Genomic DNA, 26529 nt, shown 5'->3' on the forward strand with positions numbered 1-26529 from the left:
CCACCTCTACAGGGTGGCTTAGCCCCGAAACCAGCCGGCTCGGGGCGCTCCAGCAGCGAGCCCAGACAGAAACCGCGCACGATCGCAGATTTCTGTCTGTCGCCGAAGCCCTTCAAACTGGAAGTCCAGTCCATAAACAATTTTCTGTTACCAGTTTTGTGAACAATTGAATGCATTATTATTTATTAATCCATATTATCTTACCCTGTCTTCCATTTTTCTTAATTTTTTTCAGGGGCAGTAATTTCATTCATAGTGACACTCTAAAATGTAGACTCTAGGAGTCTAAGATGGATTTTCAAAGCCGTATCTCAGACAATATATTGAATTCAGTTATTGGTTTGTCCCTTCTCATTCACAAAAGTTATTCCTTCACTTCCAAATGAGATTATAAGATAATTTGGCCTCCCAGCTGAGCTAAGGGAACATCTTCAGGTATCATTTGGAAAACTTTTTATTAATCAGTTAAATGAATTTCCATTCTTTAGAATGCTAATACTCCTAAAAAGTGAGCTACCACAAAAATTAAAGTGGAAAGGATACAGGGATGTATCCAAGAAGGTTCTGCCTTAGTTGAAAGGCTTCTGCTTGTGTAAGTAAAAAGAAGAAGAATGACTGCATTCAACTAGTTTTCTTGGTGGTGTTATGAACTGATTTGGAATCCTTTTCTTTAAGGATGTTATCTGGACTTCTTGGCAGCAGGATGCTCAAAATTCACCAGTCTTCCCTATCAACAATAACTCCTCTCTGGACCACATCTTTCCATGGCACTGAGGAAAGTCTATCTTCAGAAGAGATCTTTCAATCAAGAGAAGAGTACAAGAAGATCAGGGGACTGATGAAAATGAAGTATTCTGAGATGCTTTTTATGATTAAGGAATGTATGTGTTGAGGTCCATCATGGAGAGGTAAGATAATAAAGTCTTGCTAGGTGCAATTTGGTTTAGATCTTCCATACAAGGCCACAAATACATAGATTTGACTAAAGGGAGGGATTAAGGTTTATATAAGATTGAAGACAAAAAAGCAAAAAAACCTGGAAGATTTATTTTAACGTGCATTCATTTGTCTCCCTGCTCTCCATTTTATGCATTCACCTTCACCTGCTGATATTAGTCCTTTCTGCAAAAGGCACGAAAGAAAAACTGAACACTGAGATAACAGCGATCAACAACTTGCTGTATCGTATTACCCAAGTAGCTTTGCAATTCAGAGGCTGAGGCCTGTTTTCTATGCCAAGACCCAGTTTTAGTTCTTGACATCGCCAGTTAAAACTGAAATAACAGAAGATGCAAAACATACATCATAATAGTAATAGGAGACTTTAATTACCCTGACATCAACTGGGAGACAAGCTCTGCACCAAGTTTATGAGATCTTGAAATGGAGGTGCCAGTACCAGGCTTTTTGGAGCAATAGCAGTGGTGGGATTCAATTTTTTAAACTACTGGATCTGTGGGTGTGGCTTGGTGGGCGTGGCAGGGGAAGAATACTGTAAAATCTCCATTCCCTCCCCACTCCTGGGGGAAGGTTATTGCAAAATCCCCATTCCCTCCCCACCCCACTAACCTGCTTTCCAGCTCCGTTCTCCTTTGCAGGGCAACAAAAGAAAAGCCAGCCTATCAGCTGGGACTCAGGAGGCAGAGAATAGATGGAGGCAGGGCCAATCAGAGTAGTTCGGAAATTTTCGTTACCAGTTCTCCAGAACTAGTCAGAACTGGCTGAATACCACCTCTGAGCAATAGCCTAACTTTATATGACATTAACTCCTATGTTTCCCTTGCCTTGCATTTTTTGGTGTTCTCTTCAATGATCTGCTTGCACAAAATCCAATTAAAGAATTAGTCTAAATGTACCTAAACATTGAACAAAGGCTTTTTAAAATAAAATCCCTAAAAGTGCCTGAATTACATTCCTTTTCATTCTCTGTAGCATTTTTTTTCCTCATGTTTTTCCGCATCAAACAAAAAAAAATTGCAATGGCAGCTGTTTCATAAAATTATCTATTGATTTTCAAAAGTAACGTCTGTGTTCCAGACAACGATAAATCTCTAAGATGTAATATACAATGTTTTAGTGTCAAAAAAGCAGAATCTACTGACATTGTAAATTCATGCTTACATTATTTTTTCTTATGAGAAGAGCAATATAATTTATTATTTATATAATTTATTTATAATTTATTGGGTGAAACCCTTGGAGGCAGTAGACAATTAAATCCGTGGTTGCCTACATAAAATTCATATAATAATTTAAATAAAAACAAAAATATAAATCTGTATGTGAAAATATACACAGAGGGCTGGGCAATCATTTTTGTGGACTCCAAACAGACACAGGGAGGACCAACATGTAAGATTAAAGCCGAATTAACTGCATTAAGATAAACTTAATCAACTTCTATTAGCCTTTACTTTGAGAAAATGTGACAAATTGTCCCAGCAGAGTAATTTTGGATGGTTCAAAGTATCAAAAACATACTGATGGCACCCAAAATGTAGGTTTCATTCTTGCTGTAAAGTTCTTCAGTTGTTTCTTGTGTACCTGAAGACCTTCATCAAAATCACCAGAAGAACTGAATGAATGACATCTCCTTTTGCAAAAATAACTTTCAGGCCAGATCAACCATAGTGCTGTAGTAATATGACTCACAACAATCAAATTATTAATTCACTAGATGGATACTCATGCTTCACTATGTGATTGGGCTATGCAGGAGTCCCGGCTTTCCTTCTTTCTTCCTTTGCCTTCCTGTCCTCCTTTTCTTTCCTCCTTTCCCTTCCTTTCCTCCTTTCCTCCTTTCCTTCCTTCCTTCCTTCCTTCCTTCCTTCCTTCCTTCCTTCCTTCCTTCCTTCCTTCCTTCCTTCCTTCCTTCCTTCCTTCCTTCCTTCCTTCCCTTCCCTTCCCTTCCTTCCTTTCCTTTCCTTTCCTTTCCTTTTCTTCCCCTTCCTTTCTCCTTTTCACCTATTCATCCATCATCCATCCACCCACCCACCCGTGGTGGGATTCAATTTTTTTTTACTACCAGTTCTGTGGGCGTAGCTTGGTGGGCGTGGCAGGGGAAAGATACTGTAAAATCTCCAGTCAGGGGTGGAATTTGCCAGTTCTCCCAACTACTCAATATGCCCGCTACCAGTTCTCCAGAACTGGTCAGAACCTGCTGAATACCACCTCTGCCACCTACCTACCTACCTACCTACCCATCCATCCATCCATCCATCCATCCATCCATCCATCCATCCATCTATCTATCCATCCATCCATCCATCCATCCATCCATCTATCACTCTCTATCTATCTATCTATCTATCTATCTATCTATCTATCTATCTATCTATCTATCTATCTATCTATCTATCTATCTATCTATCTAAAAGTGTTGTAAAATACAATCCTCCAACTGTTGTCCCAAAGCTGCTTTTTTTTCAGGAGGCTAGTGGACATTATGGTTTTTATTTGAAGATGTTTTGCTTCTCATCCAAGGAGCTTCTTCAGCTCTGACTGAATGGTGCATAATAAAAATAATTCAATCTTTGATGCCAAAGTAGCTTCCTGTTTGGAAGTGTAGTTTGCATCCTTTTAGAGAGTCGTTGAGGTTTGTCTGTGTCCTCAGGTCACCTGAGTGGTGCAAATGGCTGTGAAGTTACTAAGGTAACGGAATGTGAGGCAACTGGCAGTTGGAACAGATAAATTTTCAGGTGGGAAGGGGGAGTAGAACTCCTTAGCATCAGAGCGTGTTAATAATAATACACAAAATACTAATGCTCTGATGGTCATTTTGAAAAATCCTCTCTTAGCGAGCACCTAGAAGCCAAGGGGAACATACGTGCCAAATTTCAAGTTTGTAGGCTTTATGGTTCTGGAGATTTCATGATGCTTCATGAGTGGTATTTCACTTTTATATATGTATATAGATGAATGATTGCTTTTAAGTGAATGGGTTTGGAATTCAAGCATACACAGCTTCAGTCCATTAGGAGAGTAGATGGGTGTTTTAAGAGACAAGCTAAGCAACACTCACCCTTCCTTGTGATTTTTCTAGAAAATTAATATTTTTGAAATTTCTCAAGCATTAACAATTAGAAATGAAAAGTGAAATGCTTGAGCCGAATACTTTGTTACTTTCTTGCATTCCATTGCAGCCTATTTATTCAGTGTACTGCAGCTTTGATTAAAGGATGGCAATTATAAATTATTTTACATTTGGCAGATTCATGATTTATGAATAGCAAATTGAAATACATTGATATTTTACCCACCAACATTTGGAGCGTTTTAGATTACTACACTGTCTTTAAAATGATGTTGTATAATAGCTTTAGCTGCTGATTCACAAAGCAAAAATAATTTTTTTTAAAAAGGACTGCTGAAAAATCCATCAAATTTCCTTGTCTTGAAAATTATTTTCTTCAGTACTAAACTGGATCCTTGGAAGTTTGATTGATTCTTTGAGTTGATTAGAAGCATTCCAAAGTTTTTTGCATTTGTACTTAAACGTGTTTGTATGAAGCTTTGCTTGACAGATACAATTGACAGTGTGGTGGATACGACTCAGAACTATGGGGTAAATGTTACCTTGAAAATATTTTGAAGTTGTGAGGACAGAAAGACCTAGAAAATAAGTTAATGTGTCCTGATCCTGATCCTCTCATGGATGACTTCCAAGTAATTTTGGCAATAAACCCAACCTACTTCAGATGTTTTACTGTATATTATAACTGGTTCTTTTTACCTGCTCATGGCATTCTCCTCATATGTAATATGGTACAACTCCTAATAGCACTGGCTTCATGAGAATGAACACCAAATTACATACAGTACATGATGCAATTTCTCTACTACTTTGAATAGTATCTTGCAATTCCTACTGTTATGGTCTATGCTGATTCTTCAAGCTGAAGGGCCTGATCCTATCATGTGAAGAACTAGCAGGGAATCAATCAAACAAACAAACAAACAAGGGAGACCATTAGCAGGAATAAGGAGTTTTAGATTCTGGCACAGCACTGAGGCCCAGGATGTACCAACAATTTTGAAGGGCAGAGCAAAGACGAGCTGCTTCATTACACAGAATGCAAGGGAAGGCCCCTGACTGAACTGTACTCGCAGCTGGGACTACTTAGGAACAGCTGCTAGAGCCTTGCTCATCTTTGGAAACAACCCTCCAATGTTGAACCTTTATGACAGGAGTGTCAAACTCATGTTGTCACGGCATCATCACGTGACATATCACAACTTTTTTCCCCTTCACTAAACTGGGTGTGGGCATGGCCAGCGCGTGATGCATCTGGCCTGCAGGCCACGAGTTTGACACCGCTGCTTTATGACATGGCCCAACTCGTGGAACTCTAGCCTGACCTAAACCATCCTTCTTTTCCACAATGCTTTCCTCCACCTTCCTGGATCTGTGTGTCATTGGCTGCCTACTTCCGTCCCTGGATCTTGTCTCTTATAGCTACAATTCCAGTCTGGCTTTGTAGGGTCTCCTGCTTAGGCGGGGGGTATGGATGACCTAACAAGGTCCCTTCCAACTCTATCTCTAAAAAAGAATCTGTAAAAGATTTTAAATTCTGGATTCCTTCAAATTTCAACCTACATTGCCGCTACCAGCATTGTGCCCTGGCTACCTGACAGGATCTCACTAGGCATTCTACCTGCCTTTATATTACAATTCCTTCTTCTTACCTCATTGAAAGAAGGGAAGAATGACCAAACTGGAAGGCATGCTAACTGACTTTTGCCTGAGCTGAAAGTTCTGTGTAATAACCATTTGAATTGACTATGAAAGGTAGACGTCATGAAACCAAATTGCAATAGTAGGTGTGGAATGAGAAGTGTAAAGCCATGGGAGAAATGGAAGGAAGTATGTATGTCTACCAGATCTGGGTTGCAAAAATCTGGACAATGACAAAAGAGTGAGTGTGCTCCCTATTTCTTTGTTGCCATCTAGTGGCCATCAAGATTTGGTAATTGATCACTACAAGGAAGTTCATTATAGTAGTATCATCTATATTAGCGGTGTGGAACTATGATCCTTTTATGATCTGTGAACTTCATCTCCCAGAATTCCTGAGCCAGTTCAGGAATTCTGGTTCAGGAATTGTGGGAGTTGAAGTTCACAGATCATAAAAGGGTCATAGTTCACACCCCTGTTCTCTATGGTCCTGAAAAACAATGAAAGGGCAAGCTAAATACAACATATCCTATCTCTTTCAATTCAGATTGCCATTTTTTTCAGGTTTTCCCTGAAGAATGATAAAGAATGACTCTTTAGAACTTCTACATCAGTTTAATACAACTACTTCTGATGAATTTTGAATCCTGCTTTGGTAAGAAAATTTCTGATGGTAGGGTGAACAAAAACCAGCAATAATTTGCTAGAGGACATTATATGTTGTGGTTTTGCTATGTGAGAAAAGATTGATAATAAGAGTACGTTTGGCCACTGTAGGTGTCTAGCAAGATCAATTACTCATTACACAGAATTACTGTTAGATGTAATTTTATAAACCAAATTAACTCTGAGGTTTTTTTAAGATGGAATTTACTTTCTTAAAGCATAACTCCCAAGTCATTATAATTTAATAAAAATATGAATGCAATTCCCCTCAATATAAATAATCTGCTCAATTATTCATGAGTCATAACGCCATATTTCTCACTTCCTTTGCATTCATCTTCTTTGCAACAACATAGCTTAGGGCACTAATGAATGCAGGGCAGATTATAAATCTTGAAAAGTTCAGCTCTAAAGGCAAGTTAAGATGATTCAACCCCTTTGAACACCTAAAATGCTTTTCCAATTACTTTCCAAGGCAAAATAAAGCTAGTTCCTTGCATTTTGTTTGATTTATATTTTCTTTTAGGTCTGAGGAAAGAGACAGCGAAGCCCAGCAGCTCCTTGAAAGTATTATGACAGTGAATTTTGGAAGAGATTTTAAAGAGCTGGGATGGTTCTTATTAATCATAAAGCCTTCTGCTCCCCCATGAAGAAAGGCTTTTGTCCATTGGTCAGAGATTACAAAATAAAAGGGGTGATGTAGCCGAGGAGAAGAGCAGCTGGGCTGAAACCAAGCAAGTGAAAAACATGCAGAGTAAAATCATCCTCAGCAATGATAATTAACAAAAGCAATTTTATATTAATGCTTTAGGCCTATGGTGATCAGGGATACTTTCAGCCCTTGTACAAGAACAGGGATTACAACACCACAGGAAACTGAAGGCACCTGCTAGTTACAAGTTGAAAAATATCACATTAAATTACTTGCAACCCACAGCATCCGGGTTATACAATTCAAAACTGGAACTCTGTTTTGTCCAGCTGGGGAAATCTCAGAATGCCCTTATGCAGCAGATGTTGCTTAATAAAGGCTATTTTCCTTAGCAACACATAAGATCTGAACAAATAGGATATTTAAACATTGAATTTTAAAAAAACTTGTGGCTTATGTTGATCAGTGCATCCTCTTGGTTTTAAGCTTCCTGTTTAATCCTCTTAATTTTAATTGCTTTGCGTTATCCGTTTTACCTTTTCATTATATCGTAAACCAACCATCTCACTGTGAGATGGGTGGCATGAAAATTTAATAAATATTTTGGGATTATATTTGATCTTATATTAATCAGAATCAAGATAATTCCCCATATTTCCAGAACTCTTTGCTTGAAGAGTTTATATAGCAAGATAAGCCACAATCCATCCACTCTTCAGTTGCCACAAACAACCATCCTGATGCAACTCTGCTTAACCCTGGGTTGAATCTTCCTTCTGGTAATGACTGATGACTAATACACAAATCAGAGAAGTTGCTTTTCTGATATATTCAACAATCAGAGAAGTAATGCTGTACAGTGTTTGCATCAGAACCATTCAGAACAAACAAGTTGGACTGAAAACAGTATGAACTTTGAAGATAGAAGTAGCAGTAGCACTTACACACCGCTTCATAGTGCTTTAGAGCAGGGATCCCCAACCTTTTCGACGCCGCGGCCCGGTTCCGGCGTCAGCTGGGCGCCGCGGCCCGGTTCCGGCGTCAGCTGGGCGCCGCCATCTTTTGACGAAAAATCACTTCCGGTGATGTCATCGAAGTGATTTTCGTCAAAAATGAGCGGCGCAGCGCTTCTGGTGAGCTTTTTGGGTAGAAATGGCTTTCTACCTGGAAAAGCTCACCAGCGCTAGCGCCGCCATCTTTTTGATGAAAAATTGCTTTTTTACCAAAAAGATGGCGGCGCCCAGCAACCAGCGGCCCGGTAAGGCTTGTTCATGCCCGGCACCGGTCCGCATGGACCGGCGGTTGGGGACCCCTGCTTTAGAGCATATTGCCCCCAACAATCTGGGTCATCATTTTACTGACCACAGAAGGATGGAAGGCTGAGTCAACCCTGAGCCAGTGAGGATCGAACCCCCAGCCATTGGCAGAATTAGCCTACAATATGCACTCTAACCCCTGCACCACCACAGCTCTTAGATGCCATCACCATTAGTGTAATGTCAATGTTATCAAGACAATGTTATCATATACAGGTAATCCTCAACTTACAACTCTTCATTTAGTGACCACTTGCCATTAAAGTAACTTGTGACCGAACCTTTCACTTAAAACCGCCTCAATATCTCCATGGTTATGTGATCAAAATTCCAATGCTTGGCACTCCAATGTATTTACAATGGTTGCAGTGACCTGGGGTTGTATGATCACCATTGGTCAGCTTCCCACCTGTCTTCCAATGAAAAAAGTAAATAGGGGAAGCCAGATTCAACTAACAACCAGTCATTTAACAACTGCAGTGATTCACTTAACTGTGACAAAAAAAGAATATAAAATTGAGCACAATTCACTTAACAACCGCCTTGTCCAGCAACAGAAATTCTGGTCCTCAGTAAGTTGAGGATTACCTGTAACCAGGTTGATCCACTTACCTTGTAATAGAAGAGGAAGAATCCACAGAAAAGGCTGTATAAATCTGCTGTAAGAAGGGAGAGGTTGACCGCTGTAGCGCTCGTTTTCTTAATCACCACAGGCATGAAGCTATAGAGGCCAAACATGCAGGCACTAAAGCCAACATACAGTAATCCTATAGGAAGGAAGGAAGGAAGAAAGGGAGGGAGGGAGGGAGGGAGATAAATGGTAAGTAGTCAGTACTGTCTTGTCCACCCTTTTCTAGGAATAACTTTTCTGCTGAGGAGAAACAAACTTTGGAAGAATTCTAACTGCCCAAGGTGTGCCAGGAGAGAGGGAAGATGGCCTTAATCTAATCTATTTGTGATCTGAGGTAGCAGAGTCAGCCGAGACATAATCCAGGAAAAAATAAATCTTACCTTTGTGTATGTACTTGCAGGGAATGGAATAAAAATGGTGAGAGAGTGGCCTGGCATGAGGTTTCAACCTCATGGCACACATTCCCATCCTGACTTTTCTGACAAGGCAGAGTATTTGGCTACCTAAAGTATGGCTGACTTGAAACATTACAAGAACGTCATTCTTGGCCCTTGTTTGATAACTTAATCTTCCAGTTTTCACAGTCATTATGTACAGTTATAACACTCTACCCTCACCCTCCCTGACTTCGATATTCTGTATTTGTACAATGTTACTACAAGAATGATAATAATAGCAAAATGATCATATGTACTACATTCACCAAAAATAACAATATCCCCGAATTTAGTACTAATAACAGAAATTCAAAAGCTATCCACAAAAATTAACAACAAAAAAGAGACTAACATCTCTCTTTTATTTATTTCTATCCAGACTTTATTGTTTAACGAATAACTCAAGATGGCAAACTAATACTCCTTTCTCCTCCTATTTTCCCCACAGCAACAATCCTGTGAGATGGGCTGGGCCAAGAGACAGTGACTGGCACAAAGTTACCCAGCTGGCTTTGGTGCCTAAGGCAGGACTAAAAACTCCTAGTCTCCTGGTTTATAGCCTGGGGCCTTGACTACTAAACTGAACTTGTCCTATCTGTATAACTAGGCAAATTCCAAATGATACTGTTTCTTTCCCTGTGTGATTTATGTCACAATCGCATATCATTTTTTCCTAAAGACTTCTCAGAACAAGCATACCATAAATTAACTAAGGCAATGTAATTTCTTTCAGTACCTTGGACACATGAAAGTCTATTTACAACAGGGTTAGGATTCTTTTTTTCCTCAAGAGCTACTTTTCTTTTGGTTTAAAGATCAAGCTACTGGTGGAACTGATGAATACTATTGAAATGCAGTCATCAGTCTTCTAGTACACAGTACATATTCAGCACTTAATGTACATTGGGGAATGTGGTGTGGAGATTTTTGGGAGAGAACAATTAAACTTCTCTGTCTCACAACATTTTCTTCTTAGCTTCAAAAAAAGCTGTTAAGCTTTTGCAAAGACGAGGATGCATATTTTGTGATGGAAATAGGTAAGAGGCTAGCAAAGCTGAGTAGAGAAGATTATTTTTTGTGGCATTCTGAGTCTAGAGCTTTGGCAAGGTCTGCAGAGCCCTTACAGGCCAGAATTGTTCTGTTGCCTGATTTGTAGCATACAAAAAAAAATCACCATTACTTTGTTTTGATAATCATAAGCTAGGCTAAGACATTATGCCAAACCATGACTGAGTGTAATGCATATATTCACAAAAACACACAAAGCAAATCTTGGCTTATGGATATCTGCAAGGAAGACAAAAAAGGTGAATGACTTCATGTGTGTCATGCCATTCATGTCATTTGCATAATGATGTCATAATATAATATTGTCTGTCATCATCATCATTACTTCCCTGGATTTCTATACTTAAACTCCCAATATTTTTTTTGCTCCATTTTTAAATTGTATTTCTATCCCACTGTAATCCAATATTTCTTTGGTAGCTTCATCCATTGAATGATTAAAAACACTAATGAAAAAAATAATCAAAAGACATGATGTAACCAAAAGACATAATCAGAATAAAATACCAGGAAGTAAATGAAAAGAAATAAAAGAAGGCACACTATGCATACTTAGTTAAAAAAAAAAAAACTCTTCAAAACATTAGTTTATGGAGGAGATAGATGACCAGGCTGAGCTTGAGAGAAAGGTCAAATGCACCATAGGTCTTGAGTGCCCACAAGAGATCTAAGTCCAGCCCTCCTTGAATGCCTCTCTTATCTCCTGTGCATTTCCCTTTACAGTCAGTTGGCCAGATTCTTATAGAGAGCTTAAGTTTTCAATAAATCTTTATTCCCATTTGAACTGCCTGAATCTCTTAATTTCCTGGCCACTTGACAGTTTCTTTTGTAACATTTTGAAAATTAGCAAGGAAGGGACTAGCCTATCACCTGCTATTAACATTATGTAAGTTTTCAGCAAGCACACCAGAAACTGGCATACTGAAATGATATACAGTTCATAGTAATAATTCTGCATCACAGATATAACATGATGAACTGGGAGTAACTGAAAGTAGAAACACAAGTTTTCAAAGTACTCTTCTCAGCTGGGTAGTAAAATTAGAGAAAGGAAGAGGACCTTACTCAAACATGCTTCTGCAGATCATGCTACACTATGTCTCAAAGCTGTACATAGGTAGCCCCAAAGAAACCTTGAGCATGGTCCCTGGGAAGCCTCCAAAAACTGTTACCAAATTATCATGTTTAATGTAATAGAAGGGGGAAAGAATAATATTAATAATATTAATTGTATTTCATTGGAATGATATATCCAAGCTATCAGGGATGTCCAATCTTAGCAACTTTAAGACTTGTGGATTTCAACACCTAAAATTCTCCCAGCCAGTCATGGATACCTTTGTGATACATGTAAGTAAAATAAACTTGACTTTACTTATTATCCTAACTCTGTCTACTCTTGCATCTCACTGATTTAATGTAATGCACAAATGGAATCCAGAATCAAGTGCTCTCTGCTCTAACAAAACATCTGCTTTTACTAATTGAATGATAGCAAAAATGTGCTTCAGAGGCTACCTGTTTAGACTGGTGAAGCAGGAGGGTCTTTGCCTCCTTGCTGCTGGTGATTAGTTAGTTCACACAACCAAACATATTTTTCTCATTTCTTCCTAAAAGGGAAACGAGGCCCAGAAGCCTTGTAAAAATCTCAACTGTGTGATAAAAAAGACCAGTCATGCTTTACATTGATCCGTGTTCAATTTAGGAGCCATATTGAAAAAAAGCAGGAAGATCTTTGCAACTGAGGCAATAGCAGATGTGCACAGCTTCATTAAGGTTTGGGGATAATTAGAGGAAATGATGAGGGAAGGCCCAATGGGAGCAAGTGTCGAGTGTGTCATTTATAACTGCAATCCTCAGCTATTGTCTCTGTAACCAGTCAGCTTAAGAAGCTCTTCAGTCTGCTGCTGTTGATATTCATTTGGAAAGGAAGCTAACCAGGAGCTGTTGAGGCCCATTAAGCATATTACCTCCTTACTCCTTGTTATAATTGCAGTTGGGCTCAACGTGCCTTTTTACATTAACTGGCATTTGTAGCATTCTAATGCAGAGGGTATCAAATGCCATCTTTATTGTAGTACTTAAGTAATGAGCCTTCTAGACAAAACCATTTGCTTAGTATAGTAATAAGGTATACAGATAATAGTTTCTTTGGCTGAAAAAAAAATTGGTACAAAGATTGCACTCCCTAGTACCAGAATGGGGCAGCTTGGTATAATCAATTCATGGCCAACTCACCATAGCCAACTCACCACAGGACAACCCGCCAGGATCAACTCATCATGGGATACCTTACTGCAGGACAATTTAACAATTCTATTTAATTATTTAAAATACATTAAAATATTTTAATTTTTGCATTCACATTTCATTCTGCCCCTCCTTTTGCATCCTTTCTTCAATGATTCTATTCCACTATTTCTTTATTAATGTAACTCTTGTCCTGCAATGAATTGGCTGTGGCAAGTTGTTCTACAGCAAGTTGATCAGGCAAATTGTCATAGACACCACCACCCACAGACTCCTCCCACACATTTTTCCAATTCTTGTACAAGCTGTAATTTTTTTTAAAGAACCTCAAGAGGTTAGTGGATGAGAGAAAAGGAGGTCCTTTTATTTTCTAGGATGTAGCCAAGTAGGGAATTGTTCTGTCTTCTCTTCATTTTAAGGTTGTTGTTGTTTTGCTTTAAGTTAAAAACACATCCACCTGACTTGTTTTTTAATCAAGAAAGAGAAAAGAAAAGAACTGGCCATCAGACTACATCTAGCCAATTCTTAGAAAGTAAATGAAAGTTTCCCTTGCCCATCGCACTAAGGAATGTGAAAAAACCCACATTCTCTCAATTTCGGTTTGCTTTGCTTTTAATTTAATCATCACAAACAGAGCAAATTAATGGGAGTAGACTACTAATCCTCATTTATTAAGCAAACCAATCAAATTGAATTATAAACTATGGCTGATAATCAACCATGGCTAGCTTATGTACCACACAAAGCCATTAATGCCTACCACAGTAATTTGCAGATCCAAAAATATTTCAGTATTGTTCACTGATGGGAATACAAATGTAACTAGTTGCCTTTTGACCAGCTCAAAGCAAAAAACAAAAACAAAAAACGGTCAGTGATGTAGTTGCCACATGTCATTAAACTATAAACTATGATTTGAAAACCCAATGTCAGCATGTTTGATGAGCCCAACTAGCATTTACCAACTTTTCAACTTAAGCTCAATTCGTTATAGGCAGCAAAGAAGATAAGCTTCCTATATGTTGTTCTCAGGCCTGTATGGAGCTAAACCAAGATGTTACCACTACAGTCATTTAAGTAATGCTATAATCTCAAACGCAATTTATTTTCTGAACAATAAGCAATAGTAAAGCAACTTCCAGTCTTACCTATTTGCCAGTCCCAGGGAACTTTTAACAATTCTTTGTGTTCCATTATGGCACTGGGAGGGAAAAAAAGAAATGTTTTGATAGGGAAAATTCTAAGTATTTCCAATTATTTCCATAAAGTGACGTAAATATGTATATTGTTGACATAGAAGAACTCTCATACTTATGTTAGTTACTACCAGATTTATACAAACAGCTCTCACTTTTTCTCTGTATTTGAAATGTAATTAGCAGAGTAATGAGAGTTACTAAAACACAGTTCAGAGCTATGTAAGGGCAGGAGTAGCCTCTTCTGTGAATGAGCACAATAATGTAGAAGGAACCTTTTTCCTCACAGAAAAATTCCAGATACTACATCAAAACAATGTCTATTTACCATAGTGTATTAGCAAATGTAATAATACTAGCAAGCCTGTGCAACATTACATGAATGCCCAAGTTAAGTGTCTATTTCTGTATTATCTTCTATCAGTTTTTCTGATGGCATTAATATAGTTATCCTACAGCTGTGGGGAGAATGGAAAGAAATGGATACATGTCTCACAGAATGAAGCATTATATTAATGTTACTGGTGAGAAATAGATCATAACTTTGTCTTGATGTTGGAATGAAAGTACCAAAAAAGTTATTAAACAAAATTAAAATAAAAGGACTGAAATCTTCAGTATTACTGAAAAAGTTAATTTCTCTTATATTGATTAGGCAGGAAAAGACGAGGTTAAGTAAATATAGTTGTTAAGGAAGTGCTACAGACATTAAGTGAGTCAATGCATTCTGTGGGCTTTTTTTTTTTTTTTTTGCATATATATAGTATGTAACAGATCCAAGAGTCTAGTCTGTCCTTTTCCTCAAAAAATTGCTTTTTTCCTTTTGTTTTTTTTAAAGACACCTGAACATCATTGTATCTATTGAGAGCTAATGTAATATAGTGATTAGATGCTGAATTATGATTGAAAAGCATTAGGTTTAAATCTCTACTGGTCATGTTTGCTGTTGTGTACCTTTTAGGAGAATAAAAATGAAAGAAAACCAATTTGACCATCTTTTTTTTAAATGTGACCCATCCAGTAATTCCTTGACTGATACAAAGTTAAAATAAAAACTTTTCTATTAGCAAACAGATATTTTTATTTTTGAATAGCAGAATAAAAAAGCAAGGTAGAGTGAGAGGACCAGATGATCTGAGCATTCATGTTGAGCAATCTACAGGACAACACAGGAACAAATGGAATGTGAGAGAAGATGGCTGTGGATTTTTCTCTATTTGACATGGCAGGATGGAGTAGATGCTTCTCTTTACTTACAGCTGAATTCCACTGAAGAAGGAACCAAAGAGTCCAATCATCCCTAGGAACTCCACTCTACTCAGATTTCGTACAATGTACTCCTCACAGACATTGGAGATGCCATACAGAGTGGCCCCACCTAGTACTAGAAGATCACCTATAAGTTTATTTTCTCCTAGAAGCAAAAAAGATTGTTAAAAAAAATCACAATTTGCTAATAGAAGTTCTACTTCATTCATTCAGAAACACATGTTGTGAGTTTTATACCAAAAAGTTCTGTCTGCCATGACTGAGTCCTCCTCCCTGCAGGCAAAGTTATTCAATCCACGTTGTATCATAGAGCCATGCTGCCTCAGGAGATCATTCCACACATATTATAAAGTGAACTGTGGCTCACAAAAAATGGGGGAAAGATTCTATGGTCTTCCACAGACTGTTTGGAACTCCAGGTATCACAAGATTCCCACAGCGGTCTTAGCCAGCACAGTAGTGAGAGATACTGCTAAAAATAGTTCAGCAAGATCCTGAGGTTTACTTCTGACATCATTAGGAAATCTATTATTTTCTCAGGCTGTCATGTTTCCACATGCAGACATTTCCAGGGAACTTAGAAACAACAACAAAAACCCACAACATTTCCTTCTAATCTGCAAAAACGTACCTGCTCCTTGCTGTCTTCCAACAAGAACATCTGTTCCTGCCATGCAGCCCATGCCCAGAATGCACACTACAATCCCGATGAAGTGCACTGCTTTGTATCGCACCAGGAGGAAGAACCAAGAAAGTAAGATCACAACTGGAATCACAAAACAATCTAGGAGCTGTAGGGAAAAAAAAGAATAAGGAAAGAAAACATTCTGAATGGAGCTTTTGAATGGTGGATAATCACACAGATCTGTAATTCAGAAAGGGTTTGATTGAAATGGTTATTTTAGACATACCCTGCAAATGATTTGGGAACAAAACTAAGGACAGTCCCCGGAAAACCCAGCACAAGAGGAATGAATGCATGATATTTCTTGGCTCAAATAATGCTTTTAAATCTAATTCTCCGAAGAAATTAGTGGATAGCTATAGATGTGATCAATCCACTTTCCAGGAAGGATGTTTCGTATTCAGAGCAACCCTTAGATAATATCATCATTAATAAGATTCAGATGGTTTCACTCATGTTCATTTACTTAAACTATTGATAATTCTCATGATTAGTATTTCTCCTCCTCTTCTGAAAACACAATGCACAGAAATTGTCTGTGCAAATATATTGCTAACCATCAGCTTGGACATTTAAGTAAGAACTGTACGTGTTGAGGTATGTACCTATACAGACACAGATATGTGTTTCCACAAACATACTCAAACAGTTAGAAGAATCAGAGCTAAAATGAAATCTGGAGTTGAAGAACTTAAGGGCATTGTAGGAAAGGAGCAACACATAAATCATTGGTTGAAAAGATTTTGGGGGTTGTTTAATTTAACTGAAATGAGTTTACAATATGTGCATTCTGATGGAAGAAAGGTTTCTGAATTTTCCCTTTCAATGTTAAGATGATGATGATGATGATGATGATGATGATGATGATGATCATCATCATCATCATCATCATCATCATCATCTATTCCTGAAGGATACTAGCAGTCAAGCTGGGATAAAAAGGTTTCTTAGCCCCCAAATGAGATCTAGAAGGTACTGATCTCAATCCATTTAAGGATGATGGAAATTATCTTATTTGGGCTATGATAGCTTCAGCCCAAATGGACCATACAAGTATATCACACTCCACTTTCATTAGCTTTGGTTATTTAGACATAGGTCTAGGTAATAAAGACATAGACATATATTTTCAGCTGATATATCGGTCAAAAATAAAAGTATGTTTTATAACTTAGCGGAGGTAAGTATATAGCTTCCAGGTATTTTAAACTCTTCTCATTAACTTTGGGTGGTGTGATGGCTCACCAGTTAGGACGTTGAGCTTGTCATCAGCCAGGTTTGAGACCTGAGCAACATGCAATGGGGGTGAGTGCCCATCTTTGCCTAGTTCCTGTCTATGTAGCAGTACAAAAGCTTGCAAATGTGAGTAGATAAATATAACACTTTGAGGGGAGAAAACAGCACTCCGTGATGTTATGTTGGCCACATGACCACGAAAACACCTTTGGACAGCGTTGGCCTTGAAACAGAGATGATTGCCACTCCCTATAGTCAGCAACAAATACAGTAAAATATGCAGGGATTCCTCTCCTCTCCTCCCCTCCCCTCCCTTCCCTTCCCCTCCCCTCTCCTCATTTCATCTCCTCTCCCCTCCTTTCCTTAACCTAGCCAACAAGGTAATTGGACAGTAGTAGAAATAAATCTGCAATAAATTTGCCTAATGCTTTCCTCTGCACTTGTGTCTGCTGAAAAAGATTGAAAAAGAGACAAAACCAAGAAAAGGCACCATGGAAAGAAAACAAAAACTAACACAGAACTATGAATCAATGAAAGTAAAGTTAGAAAAAGAAAAAAAAAGCCTCTTATTTGTTTGCTTATTTTTTTGCTTTGTTGCTATAAGAAGTGTGGGTGCCTTACAAAGACAAGGATTTATATAAACAACATAATACATAAAAAGTTGCCCCCTAAATTGTAAGAAGGGAGCTTGTTTCCACTCCAAAGATAATATGTTCCAAATACTGGTTTTAAAGGATGAGCCACATAGTAATACATAGTTTAGCTTTGAAACCTCACATTTAAAAACAATCAAAACAACAACCTTAATTGCTATTGATCAGTGTCTGCCTTTCTGGATACCAAGAAGATCAACTATCAACACTTCTCTCAAAGACCAACCTGCAGCACTATCCAGGGCATGCCACCTGAAGTCCAAGAAATTGATTTCTTGTTTTGTTTTGCTTGTTAATTAACAATTGCAGACACAGAAAAGCCAAATTATATCAAGTACTTTCTACCATATGTCACAGTCTCTCCATCTCCTTAACTGCTAAATTTAATATCATTAAAATAAAAACGATACAACTGACTTACAGAATGGCATCAAAATAAAAGACAACAAACAGACATTGTACACAATATGCCACCCCCAACGCAAAACAAAAGCAGCCAAAAGAAACATGCCGAAGCCCGTCTATGCTCACACATTTCTTCTTCAACCCTCTCACCTACGCGCAAACAAGCAACACCATTCTAGAAGTTCACACCAGACCCCCTTCAGCTCCAAACAGGCAGCTTTCCCATCTTCATACTCCATAGGCAGAACTCGCACATGACAACTAGCAATTTACCTCCCCAAGATTTATGTATAATACACAAATACCATCCCAGAAACGTTCCCCAAAACATATACATGCATATAGGGGGAAAAAAATCCCTTCTCACTCTTATGGGTGCTGTGTATCTTCCTCCATCTTGGGTCATTTATCAGTAACCTGGGAATCTAAGCAGTATCTTAGCTATTCTAGCACTGCACTTATATTCTAGGACTCCCTCTCCCTCTCCCTCTCCCCACCTCTCTCCCCTTCCCTCCTCCCTCCCTCCCTCCCTCTCTAACCCCCCCCCCCATGTATTCCTCTCAGACTGGTGCAAATTTTTTTCCTTTTCCTTTTCATTTCCCCTTCCCCAAACCTCTTTGTGACAGTGCCTGTTAATTAATGAAAAGAAAGGAAAAAGATATATGTTTTTGAAACTAAGAGAAAAAAGGACAAAATAGATACAATCTATTACAAATACAATACAATAGAATCAGTGGTGGGATTCAAATTTTTTTACTATCAGTTCTGTGGGCGTGGCCTGGTGGGCATGATGTGGTGAGGTGTGGCAGGGGAAGGTTACTTCAAAATCCCATTCCCTCCCCACCCCACTAACCTGATTTCCAGCTCCGTTCTCCCATGCAGGGCAACAAAAGAAGACCCAGCCGATCAGCTGGAACTCAGGAGGCAGAGAATAGATGGGGGCAGGACCAGTCAGAGATGGTATTCCGAACTTCTCATAATTTCCGCCACCGGTTCTCCAGAACTGGTCAGAACCTGCTGAATACCACCTCTGAATAGAATGAATGAAGGTAGTCTGATCTTTTGGAATATAATTGATGAACAACCACAGAGAAGTGAACGTGTAGGTTTATTAATCAATGAAAGGGTTAAATATCAGGAAATACAATCTGGTGTCAGGTTGTTGTTCAAACATCTGAAAGTAGGATTCATTAGTTGGTGAAAGATGCTTTTTATGTTGGTGAAAGATGCTTTTTATGTTCCTGATAACGGTGATAATAAAAGATAATAAAAGTTATAAGGTTTTGACAACATTCTGAAAAATTATTCTGTTCAATGACATGATGGACTGGGTGAAAATGACATGAGAAGGGACAGAATAAGTTATTAGGCCATTCAAAGACGCAATAATGGGTAGGAAAAGGAGGAAAAGTATCTGCTTAGAAAAATACAGGATATTTATTTCAATTATGTCGTTTAAGCACAAGACTATTCATACATGAAAGTTTATTTTATTTATTTGATTTTTATCTCACCTTTATTATTTTTATAAATAACTCAAGGCATCCAGCACACCTAATATTGTACTCCTTTCTCCTTCCATTTTCCCTACAATAATTCTGTGACATGGGTTAGGCTAAGAAATAGTGATCAGCTTTTCATTTCGAAGGTAGGAATATAACTCACAGTCTCCTGGGTTTTTTTTTTTTTAGGTCAGCACTTTCACCACTACACCAAACTGGCTCTTTAGTTACAACAATGTAATTACAAATGAATAAGAAAAACTAAGATTAAAAGGGGCAGAATGATTTGATAGGATGCAGATGTAACTAGGTAAGGTAAAGATAAAGATTTTACTCCGCTAGTCACTGCCGAATATAGGAGGTGGTGCTCATCTCCATTTCAAGGCCATTGGGCTAGTGCTGTCCAAAGATATATATTTTTAATATAAATTTTATTTGGGTTTTCACACACAAAAAAAACATAATACAAATAAAACATCTTTTTTTGAGAGTAGCATGATAACGGGTTATCACTTCTTCATACAGACACAAACTCAATTTCATGTTTATCTTTGTGTTCTATTCCATGTCTTATTACTGTTTTACCTTTTCTACATAGTTTTTCCACTCCTTTGATTTTCTCAACTTTATTTTTAATTATCTCATATCTCAATTCAAATCATTATATTTGTACTTTTGTCTGTCCTGTTTCAATTTCATATTATCTTTTTGCATTAAACAAATTTTCCCCTGTAGTTACTAATTGGAGTATGACACCTTTATATCTTTTGATTTTGTCCATTCAATTCTTATTTAAACTTCAATTTATACCTTTAAGATTATAACATTCAGTATAATACATAACTTCCAATTGAATTCTGCTTGGTACATTCTTAAAATACACACTATATCCTTAAAAAAAAAATATATATATTTGTAAATAAAACACTCATTCTATTCCAATTCAATTCTACCGTTAATATTCATTAAAATCTTAACAACTTTTTTCTTTTCAATTGAATATCATACTTCCTTGTGAACACTTATAAACTTTCCATAATTAATTCTTTTTTTCCATATTTCTCTTCGCTTATATTTTTTTAAATCATTAATAATTAAAATGTTCCCATCTTTTCCTAATCTCATTCTCTCATTCACTTTCTTTCATTTATTTATTAACAAACATTCCACTATATTACAATAAATATTTTATCCATCATTTTAGTCCTCATATTTTCTAAAATTATTTCTATTTCTAATATAACAATACTATCTTATGCACCTTTGCAGAATCCCTTTTTCAATTAAATTTTCACCCATTATCTCTGAACAGGCTTGTACTTTCAAAGATATTTTCATGGTCATGTGGTCAGCCTGATGTTACAGAGCACTGTTATCTTCCCACTGAACTGGTGTCTATTTATTCACTCACATATATGACTAGAGAAATGTTAAAATATGATTGTGATTTATTTTTGAAGTTGCTTATGTGTGACTTGATTAACATATGGGAAAATTACATTTGTCCGTGATGATTGGAAGAATGCTGTTATTGTTCCCCTTTTTTGTTTATTTATTAGATTTATATCTTGACTTAGTTTAGGTGTGCAAGGAGATATAGAGCAGCTTCTTTTTCTATTTTTCTCTAAAAAAAATCCTGGAAGGTAGTTTGGTTTTGAGAAAGACCAATCCAAGGGACCTCTATAACAGAGCATAGACTTGAACTTGGCTCCTTGCCCTGTCCTCATCAATCCAACACTGAGAAATGGGTGAACATTAAAAAGAAAACTCATTGTATGCTTGTTGATTTAGAGAACTCATAGAACAAGTGAATAGGTGTGAATTATGGATGATCGTGGGTGAATATATAATTCAAAGTTGGTTGCTGATTAAGAGTGATCAATGGTGGAAGGAAAGATTGTAAGTATCAAGAATGTTGAGTGGATGTTTTGTTTTCAACTCTGAATAGAGAGTAAAGTAAAGAAATGTGACATCTCCTTGGTTGCTTAGTGTATGTGTGGCTAAATGCACAGTAGAAAGAATGTGATGGCATTAACAGTGTGTTTGGGACATGATCGTACATGTAATTTTGGTATGGAGGTGGTGCTCGGTTGTTGGCTGGGAAACTGGATGTTCAAATGTTAGGCAGATTATATGATACAATGGCTCTTATAGACCTGACAATCAATGCACCAAAGTGTAGGGTAGTTGTATGCTGTTGTTTCTGTAAATCACAGGTGCCAAACTCATGGGATCACATTGCCATCATGTGTCATATCGTGACATGTTTCCCTTCATGGAGCTGGGGTGGCCATGGCCTGTATGTGACAAATCCAGCCCATGGGTTGCCAGTTTGACACCTTTGAATTGTAAATTTAAGGGCAAAGTAGACAACCGAGTTTGTTGCACAGACTGGTTCCCATGTTAGCATCATGTCCTTTGTTTCCTGCTGCTTTTCAGAATTTATTTCCATTGGATAGTTGTCTGTCTGCACCCAGCACTTGAGAAAAGCAGTGTCATTGTCCAGTATGATTGTAGCTGATTAAAAATGTATTTGAAAGGCTTGAATGGTGAGTTACAATATAGGTGACACCCAGTGATATTTTGTTTTGTTTTTGTGCTCTGGTTTTTTAAACAATCCATCCTGTGAATAGATGAGGCCTACTGATAATGTTGTTGATCCTGAACGTAAATGATGGGTAGATATCGCATGCATGTTTGTTCATGTCCTTTATGTTTTCTCTGCTTCACTGACAGACTGAAGCATAGTAAGTCACAAGAGCAGCAGAGAAGGAAAATGGGACTATTACTCTCCTTCTCTCTCAAAGCACGTTGCTTCTCCTGGTCTTGACTTCTTTGGAAGCAATCAACAACTTGAGATGCAAAAAATCTGGGATATTATTGGGATGTGATTTGCTGCAGGACAAACATTGGCTAAAAGTACTAGAATAGAAGCTGGAAAATTTATAACGTTGCCTTAGGCACAAAAACCAATTAGTAGTCATTCTGTCTCAGTCATTGGAAGAAGGTACTGACAAGACATTTCTGAAAAATATTTCCAAGAAAACTAGATAGACTAATTCCTGTCACTATCAAATGGATTGAAAGGGACATAGTAAAAACAGCGAACAAATGTTTGAAGAATGGAATCATCGTAGCAAAATCAGGAGACTTGGCAGATATAATAGATCTGTATTGATTATCTCCATATAATACTTTATCTCCATAAAATATTATGATGCTATTATTGGAAAAGGTCTCTGATTCCCTCCTTGGGAGAATGGATAATTAAATTGTTGGAATGTGTCTTAATGTCTAGAACAGGGGTGTCAAACTCACGTCATCATGGTGGCATCACATGACATATCAGGATTTTTTTCCTCTTTGCTAAACTGGGCATGGGCATGACACATGTTTGACTGCCCTGGTCTAGAATAACCTAATATTTAAAAACTAAATCTGATGCAGAATTTAATTCTAATGGAAACTACTCTTGGACTACATGGGATCATGCCATATCCAAAATGTATATTTTAGGGTTTATATCTTAATTATTAATTATATCTGATGTATAATTTATAGTACTGATTTAATATATCGGTTACTATTTACAGTCTTTTTTATTATTTGAATTGTATAAACATTTTTAAATTAAAACTCTAGAAGGACATGTGAGCTTTAATTAAAAAAACAGATCTAAAATATCTTGCATTATTATAAGCTTCTAATGATTCATTGAATTATATTGGTTTTATAACATTTCAGAATTATTGTTTATTCACCCCTATTTCACTGCCTAAACCTCTTCTATTTGTATTATCTGTTTCTTTCTTTCAAAATAAATAACAATAAATTGGGGGATAAAAGTAAAATAAATAAATAAAAACATTTTGGCTGCTTTCTATCTTAGTAACATCCATGTCCAAGTATTTAATAGACCAAAGTGTTACTTAGCGGTTTGGTAGTTTAATTTGCTATCCCTTGTGGGTCCTTTCCATGGACATTTTTCTGGGTTCAGATTAACTGTTTCTCTAGTAGGACTATTTAGCTCCTCCAAATAACATGCCTACATTATATAGGCCAACTTTCACTCTATCCTCTCTGGAGCAATCCAGTGGTACAATTTTCCATAATATTCATGCAGCAATATTTGGACCCCATTTGGACTCTAGTCTTCTCCTAAAAGGATGGGGAGCCTTGTCTACTCTTGGAAACACAACCTCAGAAGAACTGCAAGATTTATCCATCCTATCTCAGCATTTGGAAAAAGTGTGAGGTTCACACTCACTTTTCATATTATCATAATTATAAGGAAAATCAAAACATAAAGATATTGTTAATATTATTATGATTTAGCTTTTTCCTGAAATTTCTATAGTTCAGCTTAGAAGAAAAATTGAAACATAAACCCTTTGTTGTTGTTAATATTATTATGCCCCCTTTTTTTCCTTGAAATCCCTAGTTCAATTTAGAAGGGAAGCTATTACTCAGAACTCCATCTTTCTCCCCACTAGAGGTCAGTGCTGTCAACTGCTTAACAACTCAGTGAATGATGGTTTCTTTTCTGGAAAAATGGTGGTTCATCAAGCTTATGTTTTATATGTATTATAAATCCAGCAATACATATCTACCCAGACTTTTTCCTGTCTCTATGGATTCCTGGTTTAAAACAGAAGGAAAAGGGAGCAGAGCAAATGATAGAGAGCATGGGAAGAGTGAGATGCTCATAACACAAAGTTTTGAAAATGAGAGCAAAGAAAACAATTACTTTAAACAAAATTGTATGTTGTATCTTGCGATGATACAAATTTGTGAATTTGTGTGTGCTTTAATAAAAAGGGATAGAAATAATTTGAAATTTTAAAATAAATGGAAGAGAAAGCTAAATTAGAATATTTATTTACATAGGGTATTGAATAATTAACTCTTGAGAGTCTAGGTTTCAGTCTTTACATGTCTAACATGTAATTTGTCATCTCTTTTCTTCTGTCAAAATTCCCGTAATTTACTACAGGGGCTGGTAGAGCACGATTCTCTTGTGCATCTAGGTATGAGACATTTTTTGACTGAATTTTTATTAGAAATTATCACAAATCTCAATAAATGAGACAGAATTTGAGAGACCCTAAACATATATAAGGCAGACTGGTAAACGTCTGATCAAGGGTACTGCCTACTCTACCAAAAACACCTAATTCACTATTGCATGACAGGTTCATTCTTTTGTTCTGGGGAAATCAAAACAAAATATGGGAAATTTCAATCCCAGCCTCTCTTCTTTCTAAGTAGAAAGAAAAGGGGACAATCTGAGCCAGTTTTAAAATCTAGTGATGGAAACCTCACTCCATGTCTGTGCAAGGCTGCTGTACTGGCAGTGTGGAAATTCTTCAAGTTTGAGTATCCTCCATTGAGGCTTAAGATCGGCTCTGGACACACACAACTTATTTGTCTATGGAGAATCTCAGTCATCCAGGTCATGGTCGTCCCAAGGGTGTTTTTTCAAGAGGTATCTAGACTTTGTTTTTCCTTGAAGATGTTTAGCCTCTCATCCAAGAAGTTTCTTCAGCTTCTTGGGTGAGAAACGAAACGTCTTCAAGGGAAAAACGAAGTTGCCTTTTGAAGAAAGCACTTTTGGGACAAGACTTAATATTTTCTTATTAAGGGTTTATCCTGTGTGGTTAACGTACATGTATGTATCATCGGAGCAGTGTGATTCTTTGCAGATGGAGACAAAATAAATACTGTCTTATTTAAAAAGTATTTAAAAAAATTAAAATATCTCTTGCAGTGCACATACATTGGCGTATCCATTCATGTAACATAATTATTTGAAAGAGCAGTTTTGATATCAATAGGGGTAATTCTGATCTTTACCAATATCAAAGCAAAATGCTGGTCAGCATGTTTCTACCAATGTTCAAAAAGCAGCATCTGTGCTGATTTTCCATCCCTGATTCTTCAACAATACTCTCTGTTGTCACATTTGAACAGTTCCCTAATGCTGCCTCCAAGCAAACTATATGAAGATCTCTCCTTCCCCCACTGCAACATCTGCCACTTGTCAGTGATTGGCACTCTGCTATAGCAGCAGCTGTTTCAAGCAGAAATAAGATTTAATTCAGAAAGATTTTTTTTTTCACTTGCTACCTTGCTGCTTCTCATTGATGTTTTCCCCTCTGGTCATATCTAATGTGACATATTTCAGAAACACACATTCTCTACATAATTTTCATAAATTTCTAATTATAAAATGGTGCTTATATAATCAATCTAACTTCCTACTGAACTCAAATTTAAAATTACAACATCATCAATGAAGCCTTTCTGGAGTGGTGTGGTTGCCTAGAGGTGGAACTCTCGCCTCACAATCAGGAGGCTGTCAGTTCGATCCTAGGTAGAGGCAGATATTTCTCTCTCTGGGCACACTGAGAATATATCTGCTGAACAAAACTCCACACTGGTGACAGGAAGGGCATCCGGCTATTAAAACACTCTACTTGCTCCATTCAGTTGCCCAGACTCCATCCCGCAAAGGATTATGGGGGTCATTAAGTGAAGATGAAATGAAGCCTCTCTGAAGTTCTGATCTTTTTTTCTTATTGTAAAATCAAAGAGAAGTCTATTTTAGCGACTGTCTTGTGGAAGGCAAAAACAAACAAACAAACAAATCCCAGAGTGGGACAGAAATTGCTAAAGATGAAGCATATCAGTTATATTTGGTTTGCTTTCTGGACATCAAGTATCTTGATTTAGTTTTTTATGGCTAACTACCATGTGCTAATTTCATCATCAGGCATATATGTTCATATTTCCCATTTTGAAAAAAACATGATGAAAAGTGCCAATCTGCTCAGAAAGAAGCAGGGCAGGGTGGAGAAAATTAAAAGAAAACCATTATATAACTAGATCA

General features: G+C 37.3%; 1 protein-coding gene across 1 annotated transcript in view; it reads right to left on the reverse strand.

The window, feature by feature from the left end:
• The window catches only part of SLC35F1 (solute carrier family 35 member F1), a 237348-nt gene that overhangs the window by 11797 nt on the left and 199022 nt on the right, over positions 1–26529 (reverse strand). The window contains exons 4-7 of the mRNA XM_026666013.2: positions 15791–15950; positions 15148–15304; positions 13843–13895; positions 8921–9075 (exon numbers count right to left, since the gene is read on the reverse strand). Coding sequence (XP_026521798.2) covers positions 8921–9075; positions 13843–13895; positions 15148–15304; positions 15791–15950 — 525 coding nt within the window. The remainder of the gene's footprint in view (positions 1–8920; positions 9076–13842; positions 13896–15147; positions 15305–15790; positions 15951–26529) is intronic.

The sequence above is a fragment of the Notechis scutatus genome, chromosome 1, assembly GCF_049901735.1.
Source record: "Notechis scutatus isolate UNSWTSFEM ecotype Mainland chromosome 1, rNotScu1.2, whole genome shotgun sequence".
Classification (NCBI taxonomy): Eukaryota; Metazoa; Chordata; class Lepidosauria; order Squamata; family Elapidae; genus Notechis; species Notechis scutatus.